The sequence below is a fragment of the Colius striatus genome, chromosome 21 (genome assembly GCF_028858725.1).
Source record: "Colius striatus isolate bColStr4 chromosome 21, bColStr4.1.hap1, whole genome shotgun sequence".
NCBI classification, from domain to species: Eukaryota; Metazoa; Chordata; class Aves; order Coliiformes; family Coliidae; genus Colius; species Colius striatus.
The window spans coordinates 8,820,127-8,834,916 of record NC_084779.1 but is presented as its reverse complement, the minus strand read 5'-3'; the positions used below and the strand labels follow the sequence as shown (position 1 = coordinate 8,834,916).

The 14,790-nt window shown below is 39.6% G+C and overlaps 1 protein-coding gene across 1 annotated transcript in view; it reads right to left on the bottom strand.

The window, feature by feature from the left end:
* Nucleotides 1-14,790, bottom strand: part of PLCH2 (phospholipase C eta 2) — a 67,653-nt gene that overhangs the window by 21,225 nt on the left and 31,638 nt on the right. Inside the window, exons 4-7 of the mRNA XM_062013083.1 lie at nucleotides 3,262-3,408; nucleotides 2,768-3,011; nucleotides 2,148-2,277; nucleotides 222-392 (exon numbers count right to left, since the gene is read on the bottom strand). Of these exons, the coding sequence (XP_061869067.1) occupies nucleotides 222-392; nucleotides 2,148-2,277; nucleotides 2,768-3,011; nucleotides 3,262-3,408 (692 nt within the window). The remainder of the gene's footprint in view (nucleotides 1-221; nucleotides 393-2,147; nucleotides 2,278-2,767; nucleotides 3,012-3,261; nucleotides 3,409-14,790) is intronic.

Below are 14,790 nucleotides of genomic sequence, written 5' to 3'. Positions count from 1 at the left end.
AAGGCTCATCATTCCCACAGTACAGAAACCTCAGTCACTGTAGGGTAACAGAGGACTGGCACATCATGCTTCCAGAAACTGCCTTGAGAGTCAAGAGGCATCTAACTGTCTATTTTTCGGAGGCATGAGAACCAAGTTCCCACCCCTTTGAAAAGGCAATGCACCCCCCCTTGGCAACCAGACAGACACGCAGCCTGGAGGCCTTCCAGGCTTGGCCTTACCTTCTGTTCAATCTCCAGAAAGCGCCTCAGGTCATCAGTATCTAGATAGTCCTTGTGGTTGCTGTAGGTGAGCATTAGCAAGTACAAGTCACGTCGTGTTGACATCATCTTATAGAAGGCACAGAACTCATCAAAGCCCAGCGTGCCTTGGTGATCATCTGTATCAGCCTCCTGCATCACACAGCAATAAGGCAATGAGATACTCCATTGCCCAGCAACACCCTGAACAAACTTGAAATAAACAAACTCCTGCACAGGAATAAAGCAACACTGAAATGAAATGCAGGTTGATATTCCCTGACATGGCTACTCACTGTATGGCCTGCCAGAACAGATTGCTTTATTGGGCTCATGCTTGTGACATGAATGCTTTGCACAGCTTTCCCCTTTGAATCTCCTAAATGTGTGCATTAGTTCATAAGACAAGAAACAACTTTTAAGGTCTTTATTGTTTCACAGGGAACCCTGTCTGAAGGACTTCTTCTATCTTTAGCAATGAAGTAAGACAGTGTACCCTGCAACGTAGAACAGAATGCGTGTCTGTCTGGCAGGATCACCTGCCATTTCCTCTAATGAACCCACTGAGATTTCTTTAAAACTTACACATTCTCTCCTTTCCTTGTTCCCAAAGGACACCCTGCTCTAGCTCCCTACCCTTCATCTTGATAGACCTCACTATTTTGTGTCTTTTCCAGTCTCCCACTTCAGCAGCTTCAGAGCCTCTGTCGGCTACACCACTGAAGCTGACAGTACTACGGAGGAAGGGACTGGAAGAAAGAGGCGTCATGAAGTCACAGATGAAGCTTTTTTAGAAATGAGTCCCAGGTGAAAATATGAATGCATTTGTGAGCAAGGAGTGGCTCATAAAAACGGCTTTTCCCATTCTAACTATAGTAATCTTTTTAAAAGCAATTCACTACATCTTTTAACTAGAAAAATTAATATTCAAGGTAGTTTTCTTCCAGACCAACCTTCCCTGTTATACCTTCAATTACCTGGTGTAGCTATTGCATTAACCATGAGATTTGATTTTTTAATTTCAAGGCTGCTTAATATTCTGATCCTAAGCTATCAAGTAGCAATCAGATTTTCAATTGAGACCAGCTCAGCTTCAATTATGCACTGCCTGTGGAAAAAGCAAACCTATTTTTCTTTGTTAATAGCGTTACTAAAGCCCCCCATATGTGCAGTAATTGTTATTGATTACAAACAGTAAAACCAGAACACCACAAACAATAAGCACAAATTTTTCCCAGCAAAGTTTTACCTAGTGTCTTCTATTTGGTAAAACACCAGAGTTGTCAAAAAATTATGCTGAGATGTTCCTGACTCAGTGTAGTGCAAAAGTCACAGTAGTTCAGTATGCTGAAAATTATTGATTCAACTTCTGTTTAGATCCTCCACCCAACAGACCATTTGATTACAAAGGCATACACATCTCCATCAATAAATTGGGTCAAGGTCAGAGGAATGCAATGTCAAACAAATAGCTCTTGGCAGTGCAAAAAACCTGACAAAGAGGGAAGTTTGCATACTGGACATTTTATTAGTACCAGTTATTGGAGGATATTGGAAACTTTACTAGATAATATTTATTAGAGAGAGTGGAATCAGAGGAGGAAATGTGACTGAGTAGCAGCTGAAGAAGTATAGCACAAAAGCAATCTTTGTACTGTGTGGTTTTTATGTTATGTAACACCAGAAGGTACCTGGTGTAAGGCCTTTTTCTATGAATAACAATTTCTCTATGACATGTTTCTGGAGCTCTTTTCAATTTACCAAATGGACTGTACAGCATCTCTCAGTAGAGTGGAAACAAACCAGCTGCTGAAGCATTCAGAGTCTTTCCTACCAGGCTTTCTGTTAAATCTTCAGCAGCTCAATCCTTGCTCTTTTAGAAAAAAAAAATACACTTTCATTTCTTACCTTAAACATTTCCTTGACTTTTTGTCGGGGTAGGTTCACATTCAGTTTGTGCATTAGCTGCAGTACTTCACTAATACTCAGGCTGCCATCACCATTTTTGTCTGCCTCATCAAATGTCTGCTTCAACCACATTGAACAGGAGTTAAGGAACAGCACGGAGCATCAAGGGATATTACTGAATTTTACATATATGTGGGGATGAAAGAAAGTTCAAGTCGATGTGTAACTCGTTATTTCAGCAACAATTTCTAGACTGCTATGGTCAACATGCAACACATGCTATTACCCATACTACAGCGACTTCTGAGTGAAGTGCAATGCCTCATCACACTTTGTCCTGCTATACTTGGGGACAAATAGTCTGCTTTACATGGGGAGTAACAGATGAAAGAATATGCCTGCATGTTTTTCAGTCCACTCTGGTCTTCATCTCCAAATCTTGCTCAGAATAATCCTCTTCAAGGACTCCTTTTGTCTCTGGAAAGGGAATACGATGGGAATCGTTTCAAAGCTTTGAGCCTACTGCATACTTTTAGCAAAGTAAATACTTAAAGGAATTCCTGTGCTGTTGATGTCTCTCCACCACTGAAAAATCGTCTCAGAGAGTATAAGAAGGATATTGGTCTCTGGTCCTTTGGCGTTTTGAGAGACTGTCTTCATCACTGATCCCTGCCATCAAATATTTCAGCCCTGTGATCCACGTGCGTGCTTCCTCTCCGCTGGAAGATACCAGGTCAAGAGATTCCATATGGTCTCCATAGTAGATGCTAAAGCAGCAGTTGGGATCAAAACTGCCATCAGCATAGCGCTGAAAGATCTCTGATTGTTTCCCCTCACAGACCTCCTGAATCGAGTCGATAGAAACTAGAAGGACAGAAGCATGTAGTTCATTAATGACTGTGTGCATGTCATAGGTCAGATGGGATGCATTTATCCTGTAGAGAACGGAGCCAAACCTCAGGTTGCAAGGTCCCCAGTTCACACAGGTTTTGCCTGTCACTCATTTACATCATACTACCCTACCGCAACCCGCAGAGATAACACCAGCAACCTCATTTCTTAAACTGTTAATCATAAAGAAATTCAGAAGAAAGTTGCTGTGACTGACACTCACTTTTGGCTTTCTCATTCTTTCGAGAGGGTCTCCAGCGAATACAGGACTTGTGCTCATCCAAGTAATAGAAGCGGACCAAGCCTTTGGAACTGCCACGGAGTTTGATCATTTGGGTACCAGTTTGCATGGAACTCATACATTTTTCCACTGAAGAGAGAAATAAATTGATATCAGTAAGTCAGACTTTGCTCCTTTTACAACTGCCTTTACAGGAAGAAAACATATTAAGCATCTGCCAAATTAAGAGTTAAGTCCCAGGACAAGATTTCCTGTACTGGGTAAGGTTATGAGATCAAAAGGTCAGAATGAACCTTGGCAACTGTGGACTTACCTGTAAGTGTGAAAGTTTTAATTCCCCTATTAATAGGTATGAAACATACATACATTGCAATCAGTGCAAGGAGTATTACAGTGGATCCAAAATACCAGTTCAACACAATTCTTTATGACTGAGTTAGAATAGACATTTAATGTTAACCAAGTTGGATTTGTGGCCCATAATCTAGTGCTATGGAAGGCCTGCAAGTTTCTCATAAGCACCTTAAGTTCTCAATTCTACAAATACTTACCCATATAAGCTGCTCCTAGCATGAGAACAATCACAGTAAACAAACTCAGAAAAGCACCTCTCCCTATGAAAGCAGTTACGAGATTAGGACCTAAAATGCCTAGTGGATCAATAGAAATATATTTGAGTCCAAACTCATAAACATTTAGCAACCCTTTGCCAATACCCATGACTAATGAAACACAAAGCACACAAACACAAATACACAGGTTATAATAGAACCACTAGCAGCACACTTACTCGGGAGGATTTAGCTGAACTAATATTATTCACCTTCTCAGCACCCTCTAAATCAAACTACTATCAAGTACCAATTTCTAGAACTAGCACAAAGAAACTCAGACAATATCCCTAACTTGCTTCTTAACACCAAAGTATCACAATATGTCAGCAAAAAGGACACCAGATTGGTAAAGGCAATATTTGCTCTTCCACAAGGGAAATCGTCTGAGGCAAAGCTAAACTGAATTTATCAGCCACATTATTTTGAAGCTTCTTTACTAAAAACACTTCTGCAAACCATGACAAAGCTTTATAGTCCAAATGTGTACTCCTCTCCAGAAGCAAGAATGCTCATTCTCATTACACACAAAGCCATCACAAAGGCATTGCATATCTGCTGTTTACATCACACTTTTACTCGGCATCCAGGCCAAAGAAAACAGTAAACTCCAGACACAGAAACTCTAGAAAGTTGAGATGGAGTATCAGCTTCTCCTCCTATTGTTTCTATGGGTTAAGTCACTGATCCTACAAAATTATTTATGGTTCAGTAGCATTATTGTCCTTTAGGCGTTTCTGGCTTTGATGTAAATGTGTGAAGGAGTAGGAGTATTGTAGCATGTGAGGATGAAAAGAAGTTAGAAGGATTGAGTCATTAAGTATTTTTATACATGGAGCAGCTTTGTTAAAAGATTCATGTCCAAAGTTCAATATGGCTCCAGGTTACATGGTACAGCTTTGGCCCTAGCCACACTCTTCAGACAAGTCACACAACTCTGCTGAGTTCTGCTCCGTTAACAGATTCTGACAATATGCACCCTGGTTTTATGCTTCAAAACAACCACTCATGTAAATACTATAAGGAGAGGAAAATAGATTTCAGAGGCTTATTTCTCTTCAGGAGGTGCAACACATTTGTGAGCCTAGAGAAACCCCTCCAGTGCATATGCATTCTAAGGGCAAGCTGTTCCTTTAAAATAGTACCAAACTAAAACAGCTTTCCCACATGCAAAGAGAGGACTCCCACACTTGTCATACATTCAAGCACTGCAAATCCATTGAAGAGATAATAATGGCTATGTTTTTTAAAGGCTTACTAGAAATGGATTTGCAGCTATAACTGGCTCATCAATAGGTAAACCACAGAACTATGACTACATCAATGCTATCACATAAAAGCTTATAAACTATGTTAGGTGCACACATCCAGTACAGCACAGTGGGAATTCTATTCATCCGAAAAGTTACTGTTAGAAGATAGTTTGGAAATTTGGCATATGAGCTCTACAATTGATTTCTGTCAGCTTGAGGAATCTCCAGGACATTAACAGAGACTCCCAGAATGTCACTTCTGACCTGAAGACATTCACTCAAGGAATGGCCTTATCACAGAAGCTTTAGCATTAACCGTGTGCTACAGCAATCTGATTTTGCTCCTCATACAGGCACCTACACTAATGGAACACATTAGTAGTAATTCCTACTTGACATATTGCATCTTATGAATCAAATCAATTGCTATTGAAAACAACTTCTGCTGCACAGAGAATTTAGCACCCTTGCAGTTCACAGTGCAGGTAAATTATCTTTATTTATTTACAGTCTTTAAACTTTACTTGTTTGTTTATTCTCATCATTACACCTCTAAGGCAGTTTTTCCTTTCAACATGAACTCACTGAGGGAGATACTGGTTCTGTTTTCTCTTACACAAAAACTGGACTGTTCTTACGGGCTGAATGTGATTTCACACAGGAAAAGAAACCCCAACCAACAAGAAAATACCAACAAAAAGAAACAGAACCAAAACCCACAAAAACCAGAAAAGGAGACACTGTCATGCAGTGGGTGGCATGATCAAGAGGTAACCTACGGGATTTTCTGTTTACCCATCAGGTACAGCAGGCTGATTCCCATCAGTATGGCAGGATCCAACTAAAAAACAGACCACGTCCAATTTAATCTTCACCTTATTTAATTTTGCATTTGTGTAGCACTATTGCTAGGCAAAGTTGTCACAAACTAAGACTTAAGCATTCAAACTTTCAAGGTGCTACCATTCTGCTCAATGCAGTGGTGGGTGTCCAGCCTGTATCTTACCAATATGTCCGACTTTCCATCTTGGAGAAGCTACGATGCTGCCACCAACCCAGAAAAACTCTTCAGCCAGACGGGCCACTGAGAACTTATTTTGAAGCAAGGGAGTTTTTGAGGCATCCATATCTGAGACAATGGGCAGCTTCAGAATTTAACGCAAGCACTGATGGCCTCAGTAGATATCAAGATTCTGCAGTGTGCATTTGCAATGTAAGAGCATAAAAATGTTATCAGGAAAAACAGATAATTGGTGATTTCCAAAATCCAGTGGTATTTTTCAGGTTGCTACAGAGCAGTTTCACAGTAAATTTAGGCCTCCTCCCTTGTCCAGATTTCGAATATTAAAATCCCAACAAAATCCTTTTTGCTCTATGTGCCGAACCTATGTGTCTGTTTTTGAAGACTGGGTGGGTTTCAGTTCAACATTTTAAAGAAGACACATGGTGGACATAGATAGGGCCATGAGGCAAGACAGCAGGTAGATGAATCCATTTCTGGACAGAAATTACCAGCTGCTATGCATCCAGCAAGACATACCAATTTACAGTTGTTGTCTTCATGTTTCTTCCTCCGTCTGACCGCAATTCCTACATGAACTCCTTTCATCTATTTGACTGTTGGAATATTTGCAAGTCCCACTCTTGCCAAGGGCTCTACTTGCTCTTCAAAATCAACCAACAATATCCATTGCAGTAAATAAGTGCAAAGTTAGTAGTACAATCCATTCCCCTCTCTGCCCTCCTGAGCCACCCTTGCCTTTCACTGTGAATCTGTGCAGGTACTTAAGCTCTTCAGTCCAGTCCAGGTCTGAAAAAAAAGGACAATCACATTTTCTTCTTGTACAACTCTTCAAAGCATTGTAGCAGTCTTCATCTTTTCTCAGAAGGTTCTCCTCAGTATTTTAATGGCCATGCTTGATAACAGACAGAACATTTCTCTCCAGGCAGTAAAAAAGCAGATAGGATGCAAACACAGCAACACATGTTTGCTTCAAATCCTAAATCCATCACCCGCGCTAATCCTAAAGCTGTGCTTCTGCCCTATCCAGTCAAGGGATTTACGTGACACGGTACAGCTCTAGGGAAAAAAAACGTTTTAAAAAAGTGCTTCCTTCTTTTTTTTGCCCGTGAGCAGCACCCTGCCATCTCACAATCCATTTAGGAATGTCTTTGCAAACTGACACAATCCCACAGAAGATGCCTGCTTAGGACACAAGGCAGGCAGGCACACTGTACAGAACCAGCGCTGTCCACAGAATCCAGAAGGGTGAGTGTGCTGGAAATCTGACAGACATAGAAGCAGGTAAGGATTAATTTTTTAAAAGCACCAAGTCACTACCACAATCCAAAGGAAATGCACCCCTTAAAATCCAAACATTAAAATCTGTCATTTATGTAACCAGAATCTCTCAACCTACATTAAGTTTTAAGTACAATATACAATTGCTCCTGCCATCTGTGATCTGTACAAGAAGTCTAATATGCTTGTAGCCTGATGAGCTAAACACAAATTGCCCGTTTAAAAACACATTCATTAAGTGCTTCCTACTCCTCCTTTCACAGTTTGAAAAAGCTTTAGAGTAGTTAATTCTAAGATGATTCACTCTCCATTGGAAGTTTATTTCACCAGCTATGCCTGGAGTTTCTCTGTTGGACTGGACTCAGAGTTTAACCACAGATTAATTCCAAAGAAAACACAAACTGGGTCTGTGCTAAGGCTCAACAGCAGCCACAATGCTACCTACACTACCCTGCCACTTTCTGCTATCTATTCAAATACTTCAGTAATGGCCTTCTATTCTCCTATGGCATCTTTCATTTCGTGAGATGACTGCAAACTAATTGGCATCAGAGGAGGAACAACTACTTCCACAAAATGCTAAGAAGTGTATATCCATAAAACTGCTACAAGAATCAGAATCAAAAAGAGGACCTCTAAAGATCACCCAGTCCCAAGTCCCTGCTAAAGCAGGTCACCTATATCAGGTCACACAGAACGACCTCCTGGGAAGGAGCCTCCATACCCTCCCTGGGCAGCCTGTGCCAGGGCTCTCTCACCTGCACAACAAAGTAGTTTTCCCTTACGTTTAAGTGTAACTTTTTGTGTTCCAGCTTTTGTCCAGAAAAAAGTGTTGCCCCATCCTCTTGACATGTGCCTTTCAAATACTTACATAGAAGACAAGAATCTGTGAAGTATTATTCTAAAGATGCTAATCCTTTGTACAGCTGAAGCAAGGTCTAGTATGAGTCAGAATGAGACCTGAGAAAACTTAAGCTCAATTACCGGCTCTGCTGCATGGCTCTCTGAATTTCTGAAACAAATCAGTAAACATCGTTGTGGGTAATTTCCATGCTATAGAAATAACATGTTAAGTGAGGAGGATTACACTGTTGTACCTCACAAGGGAGGAGATACAACTAAACTTTAAGATTTTCAATTATAAGGAAACAGAATTAAGGTAAACAAAATATTGTTGCTGTTTAGCTCCTTTTTTCTCTTGCAGCACTAACCAGGATGATTCATTGCAGTCTTCCAGGTTGTACATGCAACAAAATCTCAGTACCTCTGTACCAGACAGACAAAGGTACTCCTTTAAAACTCAAAAATTAATTCTGCAAGGACACCCTAGATTCTGCATTAACTATTTAGGTGTTATCAACCTGGAGACAAAGAGAAGGGAGAAAGAGTGACATGTAACTCCCGTTGCTGCAGTGCCCAAGAGATTAGTTTCACAGAAATCTGCATAAAAGGGACTTTGAGTGTGGATTTGGTTTTACCCCAGTACAGAGAAATGTCAGTGATTTATAACACCAGAAAAGAAGAATTATGTCAACGTTTGAGTTAAAGTTAGATTTGACATCCAAAGCCCACTCAGAGATGGTTAATTTAAATCCTTTTAGTTGGCATTATCAATACCAACACATAAACTGAGAAAAATGAAATGAAAAGCCCCTCTATTTAGTGATTATGCTGGACACTGGGTAACTGTGGGAAAGCAACAGGAAATAACAAAGGGTTAAACATGATATAATCCTTCTCCCAACTCTTAAGCATACTGAGCTGAGTACTTAGGATGTAAGCCTATTGAAATGGGTTTCTATTCTTGACTCACTTGACATCCTCAGAAAAATCTTGCTCACCTGACACAACATGCAGATTAAAGACTTCTCTCCATGGCATTTCTTATTCTCTGAGTGTAACAAAGAGAGGCTTTTCATGCCACAAAAAGATCTGCAAATCAACAATGTTTGAGTCTGCAGGCTGAGCTAAATCTAGAACTCAGAACAGTTGATGAACAATGCTAGAATGTCAAAAGTCTCACAAAAGAAGAAATTCGCTTCAAGAATGACAGAAAAGCCAGACTCCATCATACAGAGAAAGAACATCTTGCAGAAGATACAGAAGCACAACATACATATGGTTTGGGAGAAGGAGAAAAGTGAGCAAAATCGAGATAGATGCTCCTGAAACAAATAGGTTTATCATTAATGCAATACATCTGAATTATGATAAAGGTTCAAAACCCAAGAGCTCTGCTGGAGTCACTTGCCTTCAGTTTTCCATGATGTTCTGTGTTCTTTCACTGCTATGTGTGTGCATGCAACAGCTGCCCATGTCTCTGGCACGACCTCTTCCCAAGAAGAGCGATATGGGGAGTGTACGCTGATGGCACACAGACATCATCTGTTATATTTTCTATTTTTCTGACAGTTAAAAATGTTTGCATTAGTTATAGTAAGAATTCACTACAACAATCACTTTCAGATTGTTTTGGTAACTTTTAAGAAAGGCAAAAATCCAGACACATGGAGAATTACAGACAAACGTCGGAAAGAGAGCACAGCCTGGGCCACAATATTATCCCAACTGTATCTAAGCTGCCTTTTCCTTAATTCTAACAATAACTCCACTCTACTGACCTTTGACAGGCACACAGACAGAGTTACAGTCTACTGCAGGCTGCTGGACCATCTGGACAGCAACCCTAAGCACAGTAATCCACACTCAAGATTAAAGCCACACATCTTGGCTGTGGCAAGTGCAAGCTGGGTTACTAGCTTCTGTTTCTCACCCACCATGCTCCAAAGCCTGATATTTTTGTACTGGCTCAGAATATACTCAAGTTATTGAGTTTGACTGAGAAACACTTGTCTTCAGTATGCATCAATTTACAAGGCCACTAATTCCACTGAGAGAAACAGCAATGGCATAACATTGCATGTCCTAGTGCATCCTTTCAGTGGTGGAATTCACAAGGGGTGAGCCCTGAGACAGCCACTTCAGCTAAGCAACTATAAATATCAAGATTTCCAGGGCTTTCCAAAACTGTTTAGAAAGCTGTGTTATTAAAATTAACTGATCCTGAAATCCCTTAATTTACTTTTATTCACATGAAGGCGTATTTGTGGAACAGGGACCTATTAGCAACAGCAGCGCTAAGGTAATGACAACAATTAGTCTGCCTCCTTCCATGATGTTTAGTTCTCTTGAGCTCATCTGAAAAAAATGATGCAATTATTCTAATTAAGTGAGAACAGGCTTTGTGCTTTGAGCCTTCGAGTAGGCTTTGTGTTAAGGAAGTCTGTTTCTTTAATAAATATAGTAAGCTTTTTGTGTCATGTTTTATCAATGAAATTGTAGAAATATTACTGACCCTTTTCCACTTAAAACATGTACTATCTTTGAGATATTTCTCTAGTTTTTGCCTTCAATGATTACAGTGTAATAACCACAGCCTACTAATGAACTGTACTAAGAAATTTGATGCTTGTCTTGGCAATGGAAATTCAATTTCCAAGTAGTAAATCCTTTAGTAAAAAGGATTTAAAAGCTATTTGAACCTTTTTTTCCTTGCAAAACCAGAATAATGACATTTTCTTGATTACAGAAAATTGTCAGCATAAAATAAAGATTTTAAGACTATAAATGTTGCTCTGAGGTCACCTTGCTTCCAACCTCTGACTTGTATAAGAAAATGTCCCTACACACTCGATTGAAGTAAGATCTTAAACTCTTTAAAGATCCTTCAGCACGTTACCATCTGTTCAGTGACATGGGTCATAAACACTGAAAGGGAGATTAAGGCAGGTTGAGAGGGAAGAAATCCATCACTATGATTGAATGTCTTCTACGAAAACACCTCTAAGAATTCAAGAATCGAAGGCAACATGGGTTCAGGAAAACAAGACAGATTGAAAGACATTCAGAAAAGACATCTGCTACTGAAATTCATCACCACAACTTGATTTTAACTCACAAACTTAGCTTCCATAGTTGGGGTGATATATTCTACCTGCGAAAGATTCAGTACCTTCCTTTTCTGCCATGTACATTCAGACTCCTTATTTCTTCAAATTTACACCAGTTTCACAAAACCCAGAAAAAAAAGAACTGTGTTGTCCCCAGGAATAACCCAGTCTCCGTTTTCATTCAATGCTCTCTTCAGCTTCTGTGTCCTCCAAGAGACAGTCTCATGAAGGTATACTGTAAATTGAGAGAAAACAGTGGGATTAAGCCACAAAGCGTAAATCCGCGGTGGAGATGAAGGTCATCACACTCTCTCTTAGAAATACAGGCAGGTTACATGGCAGCACAGAGCTGCAGATGCACGAAGAGGAAACTGCAAGGTGCCAGCTCAGGCACAAGGGTTACTCTGGGAAGGCAGAGCTGACAGGTGAGAGTGGAGTTTCCTCTAGAGCCACTCGCATAGTCCATCCTTTGCTGCAAACAAAATGTCAGCAGCATTCACACAAAAAATTAGAACTCTGTCTGCAGTGAGGCAAAGCAGATGGCTTGTATTTAAGCAATCTGGGAGCCAGAAAGTCCCGTGCCCAGGAACTTCAGTAATGTATCCACCTCCCATCCTTGTGACGTGCTCCTATGAATTTCAATAATCAAGCAGGTTCCTTCCTCATCCTGAGGACAAAGTTCCAGCCTCTATTGATAGGCTGGACAAACAAGAGTTGTTTACATAGAACTGCATAAGTAGAAAGTGCATTCCAGCAAATTTCAGGTCTGTTCCAAAGCACCATGGCACTTCATGTCATCATTTCTCCTTGTGAAAAGCAGATTTGATAAGTACTTCCACTGATGCAAGGTGAGAACTGAGCTTTCGAAACACTTTTCGATTGCTTTTTACAAGTATAGTTGACCGCACAAAGTGCAAGTCAGTAAGAAATCAGGCCTCAAGTGTTTTCCAAAGACAAAAATAATCTTTATTTATCCTAATTACTTCACCAGTCCTTTTTTTTTGGATAATAGATGCACGATGCTCACCATTCTTCTCACTCCACTGCACTCACTGCAAGCACAGCAAAGGCAGTTGGATATATTAGCTTTTTCGACTGAGTTCGGTCACATTTTTATTCTCCAGATCTAACTATAATTGATCAAAACATCCTGCTAAAGCAATGAAAGAAAAGCTATTCCTCTCTCTCACAAACAGCAACAGGACCAGAAAATAATTTCACTGCGACCTTTCCAGGATGATGTCACATACTCACCCTCCAACAATCAAGCTAATTGAGTCCACAGCATATTAACTTGAAGCCTATAGTAATTAAGCACGACCTTTATAAATTACTTTATTTTCTCCTCAATATAATTTGAAAGCAATATCCTCATTTTAGGATAAGGATCTGAACTTGGACTGTATTAAATGATTTTCCCAAAGCCACACATATATTAAGTAACAGGGATAGGAACTGAGTTCAATTCTTCTAGGAATGCAAACAATATCTTGCCTGAAAGACCATTCTTTTATATATATATATGGTGGAAGATTTACCTTCACACCAGAATAAATGGGCTTCCAAATTTGGGAAGGAATGAGGGCCCATTCTTCTCCCAACAGTGCTGACAGACAGCATGAATTGTTTCTTTAGGGATAGCTGAATATTACAGCATTACAGGGAGTAACTCTTTAGATGATCATCTATGACTCACCAGCTTCTAGGCAGCCAGAACCTCTTAAAAAATAAGAGAGTGGCAAGTCACTAAAATATTGAAGTAATGAGAGCCAGCAAGTTAGTAACTCTCATTATGAATATTTTAATAGTACATCATATGAAGACTTCTAGAAGCATTCATCCACTATGGATTTATTGGCTTCAGTTGCATCACCACTGTTCTATACCTAAGTGAGAGGAGAATCACATCTCCTTTTAATGCTACAGATGACAGCAAGAAAGTGGCCAGTCTTTAAAAAGAAACTTCATTAAACCATGTTGCTTGCAGCCTCAGCTCATGGAACCTCTGTCCTTTTAAGTTACCCCATTTGTTTTCAAGGTGCTCAGCTTTCAAGCTTAGAACGACACCATCTGGCAGGAACAATGAGTTGGTGAACATCCTTAAATCTCAGTCTCAAGCAATGAACCTGAATAACTGCTGAATGGCTGAATTCTCCAGGGAGATCCTCCAGAGCCCCTCTGTTTTCAGAAGTTGGAAGATGAATCCAGTAGTAATTTAGTAAAGGACTTTGGGACACAAAATTCCTGCTCCATCATACCTTCCCCGAGGACCTTCTCTGTTTAATGTACAAATAAATCCACGTTGCTACACCAGGTTTCAGAGAACAATAATTAGATGATGAATACTCAGGCTGTCCCATCGTGACATTTTCAAAACCAAACTATTTTGGTTTTCAGTCCAGAAACACTTTTGTTAGAAAGTGCAATCAATAAAAGTATGTTGAATGAAAATGTTTCAATCAGACTCTACCATTTCAATCAGCTCAATACAAAACTTGGGGATTTACAGCTTGGGAAGATTTAAGAAAATCACTTTCCTTGGAACAAGAACAATTTTGCACATAGGAAGCAGTTTCTCTTTATTTGCTCTATTTAGCATCTGATTAAATTAAAGCTCACATGCTTCAGAATCTCCAGACTCCACGTCAGCAACATGGCACAGGTAAATAAATACATCAAGTTTTTGCTATTTAAAACTGACAATGCCAAAATGCATCTCATCATCTCTGCTTCACTCTTCACAAATCACAAAGGAAAATACTGGTTAATGTTTTCCTAGTCTTCTGATGCAGAATGAGCCTCTTCCATTCTTTATCTGAATTATTTGCATAGCTCTCACAATCATTAAATCTGGTACAGAAAGTATTCTTGGATTTGACACTACTTTATTAATAAAGAATATCACTAACAAAACGGTCATAAAAATGGCCATTTCTATTTACAGTAGAAGATTTTTCTACATGAAGTTCTATGCACAGCCTCTGCTTTTAATTACAACTCTGCTCTATAATGAGATACTTCCAAGTTAATTAGCTTTTATTTCCACATTCACATCCTTTTTCAGTTACAGAAACAGTATTTGCTGCAGTGATTAATGACTACACAGGCACAGCCACACCTGTCTGACCTACCTTCTCTCACTTTCTGAATGAATAGCATTGCTTTAGGTTATTTTGGGTATGCTAATAATAGACATGGAGGAGAAAAAAACCAGTCAATAGACACCAAGTTTGATCCCAACAACCTAAACATCATGCTAGATCCAAGCCTTTTTCCACTCTTGTAGTTTTAGTCTTGGTACCATTTTTTTCAGACAATGTTACAAAAAGAAATCAAACTTTACTGAGCACATCCTTCAGAAGACAGGGCAAGGTATTCAAAGATGTGACTAAGTA